Source organism: Bombina bombina, chromosome 5, assembly GCF_027579735.1.
Source record: "Bombina bombina isolate aBomBom1 chromosome 5, aBomBom1.pri, whole genome shotgun sequence".
NCBI classification, from domain to species: Eukaryota; Metazoa; Chordata; class Amphibia; order Anura; family Bombinatoridae; genus Bombina; species Bombina bombina.
Genome location: NC_069503.1, coordinates 690,290,267 through 690,302,242, shown reverse-complemented (window position 1 = coordinate 690,302,242; position 11,976 = coordinate 690,290,267). Strand labels below are relative to the sequence as shown.

General features: G+C 35.6%; 1 protein-coding gene across 1 annotated transcript; it reads left to right on the top strand.

Moving 5' to 3' along the window:
- The first annotated feature begins 6,363 nt into the window (after window positions 1-6,363).
- Window positions 6,364-11,014, top strand: LOC128660712 (tubulin beta-2B chain). The gene is made up of 4 exons (XM_053714674.1): window positions 6,364-6,617; window positions 7,792-7,900; window positions 8,090-8,200; window positions 9,683-11,014. The coding sequence occupies exons 1-4, from the start codon at window positions 6,561-6,563 to the stop codon at window positions 10,741-10,743; spliced, it is 1,338 nt and encodes a 445-aa protein (XP_053570649.1). The 5' UTR covers window positions 6,364-6,560; the 3' UTR covers window positions 10,744-11,014.
- The last annotated feature ends 962 nt before the right edge of the window (window positions 11,015-11,976 follow it).

Here is an 11,976-nt window from a genome sequence, read left to right as displayed (position 1 = left end):
CAGAATGGGAAAGTCGGGCCTAATAATGTGATGTAATGGAATTGTTTTTTTTCTTCCTTTGATTTCAGACGTGTAGCTTGTTATTATTAATATTTTGACCTACATAATTTGCTTTAAATAAAAAAAGAACATATTAAAAAAAAAAATCTGCACATAGTGCAGAATTATATAACATTAGCTTACCGGCAGATGTACACATTAAAGTATTGCAGAATTTTTTTATGTAAAAGTTCATTTTACCAGAACGGCACTCCTTGCTCTACTGAGCGGGTTTGGTTTGTACACAGCGCATCGCGGCAACACTGTCTAGTTACAGTGTGCCCGATCACGCCATTAAAATGAATGTAGCTGGTAAAATGAACTTTTACATACAATTTTTCTGCAATACTTTAATGTGTACATCTGCCGGTAAGCTAATGTTATATAATTCTGCACATTAGTTTGTAAGTTTACTGCCCCTTTAAGCAAAAGCTACAAAGACTTGAATTTAAACATCATGAAAAAAATATGCTTGTGCAAAACAATATTACTTGCTGTCTGTTATTAATCTATATGGTGCACAGGCAGACATACGGCTAAGACTAAACACAAATGATGATGAGCTATGGACTTGGGGCATCATAAGTGACTTGTTATTTTCTATAGGCCTTTTCCCTGTTAAACCTGAAACATCATTTTTGTGTATTTATTTTGATGCAAACCTGTTCCTGAATGTTTCATTATAGTTCTTTCTGGAATTGGTTTTGTTCAAAACAGGAAAAACAAAATGTGTTGAGCTTTTTTCAATTTCTTCTAGTCATCTGTGCTACATTTATATTCTATTATACATTCATTTGATAGAAAACTAGTTAAATTAATATTTATTTTAATAACTTAATGAAAAGGCTTTACAGTGTAAAATGTATGAATTACTAAAACCTAGCATTGCCAGACTTACAATGAAAATAAATAGAAAAATATATCTCTAAAAAGTACATGATTCATATATTATTTCCTTTTAATTGTGTAGTATATTGTCCATATAATGTGACAATTATGCAGTATGGAGTATGAGTAGCGCTGCAGCTAGCACCAGCCGGAATCCTGCAATATCTGGTATTCGCTGCATTATGCCTGGTCCTTCTGGCAGGGAAAGGATTTTTGTCTTTCTAAGCATTTCCCAGAGTCCAACTCCTCCCTTCGTGGGCTAATTACCATTTTCCTAGAGTGATGTTCAGTTACCAATATATGATCCTAAGATCACTCATTCTGCACTGCATGTAGCTACAGCATCTCATTAGCATCTCCTCTGGCTTTGTGTGAGTCAAGTAATCTAGCTGCCCCCTCCTCTGCTGCAGCACAAAAAAAAAGAAGAAAGCTGTCTGCATGTCAGCAGAAATCTGCAAACTGAACAACCATTCTCACAAAGGTTTTTTATGAGAATGTTTTACACCAGAATAGGACAGTTTTAAAAGCTATTGAATAATAACGATACATATTGTAAAATTAGTTGGATACAAAACATCCATTACCAAATCAGTGGTCTCAGCGACCTTATAAACTGATATTTTGGGGCCTCATTTATAATAGAGCAAGCCAAAATATAAAGCTATAAAGCCTTTATATTCCTGAAGAAACATTATTGGTACGTTTAAAATTTCCAGCCCTTCCCCCCCAACACCTGGACACATTAAAATACCCAGTAAACACAGCATAGGCAGCTGCAAAGCATCATGGGTATCATTTAAATGGAGGTAGGTTTGGAATAAGGTAGTTTTGGATACTGATTGGCTGGGCCTGATAAGATATATTTCTGAAAAGGCATTTGAATAGAGATACTTTTATAAAATTACTATCTAAATATGGAGAATGGAGGGAAACATCTAAAAGCAGAGACAATTAGGGGTTAATCACAATCCTTTAGAAAAAAAAAACCCATATCAAATGATTTATCTACAAAAAGCCCCTACAGACTTTGTGGTTTTATGTTGAATATCATTAGATAAGATGTTCTAAAGGAATGCAACCCATTAGTCTGTAAATTAAAAATGATAATATTTCAATGTGATTCAGTCATGCCTTGGTCCTATATAACACAAATGAGAGACTATAGTAGACTGTCCTATCACATTAATAACTTAAAGTGCTCCTTTATCCCAAAGCTAATTTGCTTAAAGGGATACTGAACCCAAATTTTTTCTTTCGTGATTCAGATAGAGCATGCAATTTTAAACAACTTTCTAATTTACTCCTATTATCATTTTGTCTTCGTTTTCTTGCTTTGTTTATTTGAAAAAGAAGGCATCTAAGCTTTTTTTTTGGTTCAGACCATGGAAAGCACTTGTTTATTGGTAGGTGAATATACCCACCAATCAGCAAGAACAACACAGTGTGTTCACCAAAAATGGGCCGGCATCTAAACTTACATTCTTGCATTTCAAATAAAGATACCAAGAGAATGAAAATAATTTGATAATAGGAGTAAATTAGAAAGTTGATTAAAATGTCATGCTCTATCTGAATCACGATAGAAAAAAATTGGGTTCAGTGTCCCTTTAAAGGGATATGAACCCACCCCCGAAAAAAATTGGGTTCAGACAGAGCATACTATTTTAAAAAAAGTTTCTAATTTACTTTTATTATCAAATTGGCTTTGTTCCCATGACATTCTATACCAAAGTAGGCGTCTACGTGGCAGGAAATAGCGCTGCCATCAAGTGCTCTTGCAAATGTTCTTGTAAAACTGCTGCCATATAATGCTCTAGAAATGGTCCGGCTCCTGAGCATACGTCCATGCTTTTCAACAAAAGACACAAAGACAATGAAGAAAACGGATAATAGGAGTAAATTAGAAAGTTGTTTAAAACCGCATACTCTATCTGAATCGTGAAAGAAAAATGTTGGGTTTCATATCCCTGTAATTTTGCCACTAATGGGATTTTGTAATCAGATAATTATTATTTTGCTCCAAAAGAAATATGGCTAGACCAAAAACTAGTGGGAAAAAAAACAAAAACAACAACCCATAACATTATTTGTATATGCAGTGATAGTATCGGATGCTTGGAGCATGCAAAATATGCTCTTTAGCCTACAAGCAGCTTTACAGTGTTCTACTGTACTAATATCCAAATAATATTCTGATAGAATAATTCATTCATTGCTATTGGCAACCTAATGGTTATTCTGGTATTCTGTCGAAATTTGCTACCTCATCGAAATTTGCTACCTTGATGTGAGCATGTGCACAATTATGTAATTGCAGTCCACATATCTTTCCAAAAAATGTGTGGAATGTGATTACGTAACTACAAGCATGCGCACATTGTTAAGTAGCAAATTTCGACGGAGAGGAAATTTAGTCCTCTCATTTCTTCTTAAAGCGGACATGGACATGCATGCACAGCTCAACGTGGTAGCAAATTTCGACAGCATCATTTGTCATTCAATTACAAATCAAAATGAAATAAAGTGTCTCTCTACCTCTCCATCATTTTTTATTATACACATTATTTAATTAAACTTACTCCTAAATGTATTAACTGTCTGCTACGTTGTCTCGTCTGCTTTATCAGCTCCTGTAGCTTACAGTTAATTAAAGGGACATTAAACCCAAATTTTTTCTTTCATAATTCAGACAGATAATACAATTTTAAACAACATTCCAATTTACTTCTATTATCTAATTTGCGTCATTCTTTAGATATCCTTTGTTAAAGAAATAGCAATGCCCACGGGCGAGCCAATCACAGGAGGCATCTATGTGCAGCCACCAATCAGAAGCTACTGAGCCTATCTAGATATGCTTTTCATGAAAGAATATCAAGTGAATGAAGCAAATTAGATAATAGAAGTGAATTAGAAAGTTGTTTAAAATGGTATTCTCTATCTGAATCATGAAAGAAAAAAAATTGGGTTTAATGTCCCTTTAATTTAGGAGTAAGCACTGAACCCAAATGTTTTCTTTCGTGATTCAGATAGAGCATGCAATTTTAAGCAACTTTCTAATTTACTCCTATTATCAAATTTTCTTCATTCTCTTGGTATGTTTATTTGAAAAGCAAGAATGTAAGTTTAGATGCCGGCCCATTTTTGGTGAACAACCTGGGTTGTCCTTGCTGATTGGACAGCACCAATAAACAAGTGCTGTCCATGGTTCTAAACCAACAATTTGCTGGCTCCTTAGCATAGATGCTTCTTTTTCAAATAAAGATAGCAAGATAATGAAGAAAAAAATTATAATAAAAGTAAATTAGAAATTTGCTTAAAAATGAATGCTCTATCTGAATCATGAAATAAAAAATGTGGGTTCAGTGTCCCTTTAATTAAATAATGTGTATATTAAAAAGTGTTGGAGATGTGGAGAGACGCATTATTTAAAGGGATACTAAACCCACATTTTTTTTTATTTCATGATACAGATAGAGCATGCAATTTTAAGCAACTTTCTAATTTACTCCTATTATCAATTTTTTTGTTCTCTTGGTATCTTTATTTGAAAAAAACAAAAATGTAAGCATAGGAGTGGGCCCATTTTTGGTTTAGCACCTGGATAGCCCTTGATGATTGGTGGCTAAATGTAAATTGCCTGGTCTATCTGAATCGTGAAAGAAAAAAATGGGTTTAGTATCCCTTTAATTTTGATTACGTCTAATTGAATGACAAATGACGCCTTGAAATGTGCTAACACGTTGTGCTGCGCATGCACGCATGTCCATGGCTGCTTTAAAGGGACACTGTACCCAAAAAATTTATTTTGTGATTCAGATAGAGCATGCAATTTTAAGCAACTTTCTAATTTACTCCTATTATCAAATGTTCTTTATTCTCTTGGTATCTTTATTTGAAATGCAAGAATGTAAGTTTAGATGCCAGCCCATTTTTGGTGAACAACCTAGGCTGTCCTTGCTGATTGGTGGATAAATTCATCCACCAATCAAAAACTGCTATCCAGAGTGCTGAACCAAGAAAAAAAAGCTTAGATGCCTTCTTTTTCATATAAAGATAGCAAGAGAACGAAGAAAAATTGATAATAGGAGTAAATTAGAAAGTTGCTTAAAATTGCATGCTCTATCCTAATCACGAAAGAAAATTTTTGGGCACAGTGTCCCTTTAAGGATTGCAAGCACTAAATTTCCTCTTTGCCGAAATCTGCTACCTAAGGATGTGTGCATGCTTGTAATTACCTAATGGCATTGCACATATTTTTTTGAAATTACTTAATTTGCGCATGTGCACATCAAGGTAGCAAATCTCGACAAGGTAGCTAATTTCGACAGAACACTGGCTCTAACCCAATCTTGAAGAACACAGGGAACTATCTACATTTGACATTAATTACATAAAGTCCTTCTAAGATACCATCCACAAAGGTTCAAAATGCTTTGCAGAAAAGCCAATTCTAATTCTTTGCAATACAAATCAGATACATTTTTCACAGTTCAGAGGATATAAAAACTGCAAAATGAGAGCTCTTCATTGTCACATATAATGACAACTTATAATTGTAAAACTAACATTCGTCATATGTATGTAATGCCTTAGTAATACACAGCAGATCTTGAATCTGGTTTGTTGTATTTACTGTAACAGACTGGATTGATCCAGTTTACAGAAACACTCATTGGGACAAATAACAGTAACAGTTTGTGTGTTTTAGGACAAAGTTGTCTTCACTGTCCCAAGGGAATTCAGTGAACACAAGTCCCCAAGCATTTTATAGATTTTAGTAAAAAACAAAATCACATCTAGTTATGTTTTATTAATTTATTTATGTTATTGCATTGAGGGTGGAGACTTATTCCCATGCAAAGTGGGAATAACACAAATATGAGACAGGTGCAATTTCTCCTGAATAGACTAAGGAGGAAGAAATTGCTGGATAATTTCCTGTATGTATCATAATAAAGTGTGACTTAGCTGCAGTGTTTCTGGGTTACTTTGGTGTCTGCATCCTTTCCCTACATACAAATCTGGCACCTTACAGCCCCCTCCCCCCTGGACCACAGCCCAAAATGATGTAGAGGGTGGGAATTGTGGGGGATGGGTTCGCAATTCTTCTATTATCTAATGGTGGTATAATTGATAAGGAAACACTTTTGCTTACACAATTAGTATTTTTTTAAATACATAAATATAAAGTATTAAAAATATTCTCCTTTCATCCATGTGTAGTTTAAATGTTATACATATGTTGTAAAATTATACTTTCAATGTATTCACTACATTACTTCACCTCCCCCCTTTTTACACTTGTCTTAACGGGAGACAATGAAGCCCCCCATGCCACCCATAGCTTATCTTCTGATTGGTTCTCGGTTGTAAAGTAGTTACACTGAATCTCCGTCCCCATTACATCATACAGACCAGATCCAGTGCAAGTGAATGGGAGCTGAACGGAGGCGGGGCGGGGCCAGCTGACTCCCTGTGTGTAGCGGTATATATAAAAGGAGAGAAGAAAGGAGCCCTGCCAGCCTGCCCAACACCATCTGAGGAGTGCACCGGGAGGGAGATAAGAGAGCCTGCAACATCCACTAAGGGCACCTACAACCGGACTAAGCTCCCCTCGTACACTTACAATCATGCGTGAGATCGTGCACATCCAGGCTGGCCAGTGCGGTAACCAGATTGGCGCTAAGGTAACAAATAAACGTCTGTCTCTACAATAACCTGTTGGGCACAGTGCTCGCTGACAGCACGGAATGCTTATTCATGCGGTGTGTGAGTTTATATTCTCACCGAGTATACAGTGATCACAGACCCATGGTTACTCCGGATAGGCTGCTTATGAGTAATTCATTGCCATGCACCTAGTTAATCAGTAAAAGTAATATTTCTGCTGTTACAAGAGTGTGCTGATTTACAGAAGCTGGCTGAATGCTCTATTTAATGCACATTGCTACCATTCAAAGTATTAGAAAACATCCTCAATAAAACTGTAAACTATTTTTTTTTCTTTTTAGGGGAAAATGTTTATGTATTTGTTCCTTAAGTGATTAGTCTGTTGCTTTTTTATTGTGACGTTTTATCATTTCTAGTATAACAAAACCTGGTATATTTTGCTGCATATAGTCAAGGGATGTCTATTGTTAGTTCTTATGGTGGTCCATGCAGTGGAAGATAGTGGGTGGGGTCCCTGTGACAAGCTCCCTCCATCACTATGGATGATGGGGGAGGTGTGCTTGGTCTTTGTGGGTTTTCATGGTTACCTGTGTGCTCATCCACTAACAAATAGCATGTCAAGGTTACATGATGTCATTCTGAAATATATATTTTATTGTAAATGGGAACATGAACACACTTTCACAAAATACATTTTACTATAGTCATGATAGTGTAAAGCCAATAGTAGCAGGTGACAATATTTTCTAGTTTGCAATATTTCCATACAAAATATAAATGTCAAATATTTTTAATTTCAAGCACAAAATATATTTGTTTGCTATCATTACTGCTGTTCAGTTGTAATCTTTAGAAGAACATGCATAGGCTGTCATACAAAATAGTTAAACATGTTGAGCGTGCTATGATAATATATATGTAGGAGATTTGAACCAGTTCATTATATGCTCTGCAGACGCTGCAACAGAGCATTGCACAGGGTGTGGTACTTATCATGTCTGCAGTTGTGTAAACTTAACTGATCCAGACAACTATAGCTTATAAAATAGTACCATTGTGTTTGTGTATATATAAGTTTGCTGATATTCTTTAACTTCTGATAAAGAATTGTTTTTACATTTGAAGCCATTTTGTGTACAAAACATAGTTATAATGTATGACTAATATTTGTAATAACCTTTTCTTTAACAGTTTTGGGAAGTTATCAGTGATGAACATGGAATCGATCCGACAGGCAGTTACCATGGTGATAGTGATTTGCAACTAGAAAGGATCAATGTGTATTATAACGAAGCCACTGGTAATTACATTTAGGTTTACATTTTAACATCATTCTAATAGAATTCAATAGATTTCCATGTTTAATGTTAGAAATTTAAAATATTTTTGTTTGCATGATATATATATTTTAGATAAAGGTTTTATGTAGCAGTTTTCTTGTAACACAATGCAACAGGTTTCTAATGCTTAGTTTCGTTCTCCCTTACAGGTAACAAATATGTACCTCGTGCCATCCTTGTGGACTTGGAGCCTGGCACTATGGATTCTGTCAGATCAGGACCATTTGGACAAATATTTAGACCTGACAATTTTGTGTTTGGTACGTGCAGTATTTTTTTTTAAGGACCTGCATCATATTTAATATAAAGTAATCACTATTTTTTGTTTGTTGTTGTGTGGCTGTAACATAACTTTCCAATAGTTTGTTAGACAGGAGTTAAATTCATATATACATTTTATTCAAATTTTAAGTTAAAGGGACATTAATGTGATGCATAAACTTCATTACTTCATTGCCTATGTGAGGACAGCAGTACCACTAAAATTGTAAAATATGCATGGTTTTCTTTCATGTATATTTTAGAAGAAACTTACCTTCTGGTTGCAGAGCCATGTTTTTTTTTCTTTGAAAACTAGACTTTGGGCGCTAATGCTAAAAAGAGGCTGCAGTGCATAAGCCATTATTTTCACTACTGGTTTGTTCCTGCAGCACAAGCAATGCCTTATTACCTATAGCATCTGTAGCCTAGTTTAGGTAGAAATACAGCACTGCTCTGTACAATATGTAGGCAGCAAGTTACTTAGGTAACTGTGAGAGATGTTTTCTGTTAGCAATAATTATAATTTACCCAGCCTTAAGTAGGTGTCTCCCCTTAGCCATCCTTTAATGTGTTAGGTAAGAGCAACTGTTCTCTCAGAGCTGTTATTCCCATGTGTATGCACTGAAATAGATACAGCACAAGGGCATACAATTTATTTTTCTAATTAGTGCTTGACCCTTAATCTCTGGACACCGCTCAGTATTCCTGTGGATCAAAACAGCATGTTCTGTATTGAGATAGATGTCTTTATAATAATTACACAGTGAACACTTATTACATTTGTTTTTATATATGCATAGTATACATCAACAGTTAATCACTGAATCACAACAGACTTGTATACAAAAATAAATTTTAATAGTCTATTTCAAACTGTCACATTATCAATATTTACATTTTTGCAGTCCAGAAACCTATAATTTGAATAGCCTTTTTCTATTTATTAGCTCCATTGCTGTGACTAGTTAGGAACATACATATTCAAACTCCTGCACTGATCAAACAATCAGTGTGTAATATGCATTAGGGCCAGGGATCTAAAATCTGCAGTATGCACACAACCTTCTGCTGAGCGGAATGGAAAAAACAACATTTTTAGAGGTATATTCCAGTAACATTAGGCACAATGAATAATGCAAAGTATATTCTAAATAATTTAATATGCAACATTTAGTATTTTGAGTTTAGTGTCCATTTAATCAAATAACAGCATTTTTGTTTACAAATGATTAATTGGACCATCATTTTTGGTCTAAGAGAGAACTTTTTGATTTATTTTTTACTATCTATGCACTTAAAATAGAACGAGTGTATCCTAGGCAACCAGCTGCAGCCAACAAGTCTGTTGCCATAGCAACCATTTCATTGAGAAAATAACCAGCGACATGTTTTTCTTACAATATAATGAGAACTTTCTGTCATATAAAGCATGTGGCCCATATCTTGTGATAATATTGCATTATGTTATCCCTTATCTCCAGGTCAGAGTGGTGCTGGAAACAACTGGGCCAAAGGCCATTACACAGAAGGAGCTGAGTTGGTTGACTCTGTTTTAGATGTAGTAAGAAAAGAAGCAGAAAGCTGTGACTGTCTACAAGGTTTTCAGTTAACACATTCCCTGGGAGGTGGCACTGGCTCTGGCATGGGAACTCTTCTCATCAGTAAGATTAGAGAAGAGTACCCAGACAGAATTATGAATACATTCAGTGTAATGCCATCTCCTAAGGTCTCAGATACTGTGGTTGAACCATATAATGCTACACTCTCCGTTCACCAGTTGGTGGAAAACACAGATGAAACTTACTGTATAGACAATGAAGCTCTCTATGACATCTGCTTCCGCACTTTAAAGCTAACAACACCAACCTACGGTGACCTCAATCACTTGGTATCAGCGACAATGAGTGGGGTAACAACATGCCTTCGATTCCCAGGTCAGCTTAATGCTGATCTACGTAAATTAGCTGTAAACATGGTGCCTTTCCCACGTCTGCACTTTTTCATGCCTGGTTTTGCCCCACTAACCAGTCGTGGCAGCCAACAATACCGTGCCCTAACAGTGCCCGAACTCACTCAACAAATGTTTGATTCCAAGAACATGATGGCAGCGTGTGATCCTCGCCATGGTCGTTACCTCACTGTAGCAGCCATATTCAGAGGACGCATGTCCATGAAAGAGGTTGATGAGCAGATGCTAAATGTCCAGAATAAAAATAGCAGCTACTTTGTTGAATGGATCCCTAACAATGTGAAGACCGCAGTTTGCGACATTCCACCACGAGGCCTCAAAATGTCTGCCACCTTTATTGGCAACAGCACTGCCATTCAAGAACTTTTCAAGAGAATCTCAGAGCAGTTTACAGCCATGTTCCGCCGTAAAGCTTTCTTGCATTGGTACACTGGCGAAGGCATGGATGAAATGGAGTTCACTGAAGCAGAAAGCAACATGAATGACTTGGTATCAGAATATCAACAGTACCAAGATGCAACCGCTGATGAACAAGGCGAGTTTGAGGAGGAAGAAGGAGACGATGACGCTTGATGATATCAAAATGCTAATAAGATTTTAAGAAATAAAAAGGCACTGTTTTTAAATTGTCAGTAAATCTGTTCATAATTCTGTACAAGCATGCTTCTCATTTTCTATGGTCCATGGTCCCAGAAAAAATATTTTGTAACAATGTCAAGTAACATTTGTTGTTCTAGAATCTCTTCTAGTTCACACTAAAATTAGGAGGATGGTAGAATTGGTTTTGACGACTCTTAGATGTTGTTTTTCATTGGATGAAATCATAAAGTATCTGTGTGCTGAGCGTTGTCTGCTTTTATTTATTAAGCTTCTTAATAAACCAAGCCCTCTTCTAAAGTTTGTATATTTTATATACATCAAAAAGCTTATAATAACCACAATTCTTTTTAAAATACATATACTTAAATAAGACATATAAGGGTTGATAATCCTTCAGAAAAAAAATCTAATGGTTTTCAATAGGAAAACACCTTTAAAGTCTATGGGGATTTCCATAGATAAATGATTTGATAAGTTTTTCTAAATGACTTTGATCAACCCCATACATTCTTTAAAGCAACATCAAATATTTGTCACTGAAAAAGGGAGATTCTTCTAAAAGTTTTCTACACAGAGAATACAATGCTGATGAGAAATAATCTATAGTGTTAAAGGCACATAAAAGGGAAATAATAACGTCCTGTAAAGTGTTTGGCCATTTTATTCTTATAGTATATGTATTACTATTGCTTTCTAGTATTATGCAGATAAGTATGTGCTTAACCCCCACAAAGGGCATGAACAGTATCTGGACAGACTGTGTACTTCAGGTCCATAGCTGAACACAACTGCTGAGCCAATGAAAATCCATCCATTGTTGAACATGTTCAGGTCAGGACCTGACTTTAAAGGGACAGTCTACACCAGAATTTTTATTGTTTAAAAAGATAGATAATCCCTTTATTACCCATTCCCCAGTTTTGCATAACCAACACTATTATATTAATACAATTTGTATCCCTGTGATTACCTTGTATCTAAGCCTCTGCAGACTGCTCCCTTATTTCAATTATTTTGACAGACTTGCATTTTAGCCAATTAGTGCCCTCTCATAAGTAATTCCACGGGTGTGAGCACAATATGATCTATATGACACACATGAACTAACGCCCTCTACCTGAAAACTCAAATGCATTCAGATAAGAGGTGGCCTTCAAGGCTAGAAAATTAGCATATGAGCCTATCTAGGTTTAGCTTTCAACTAAG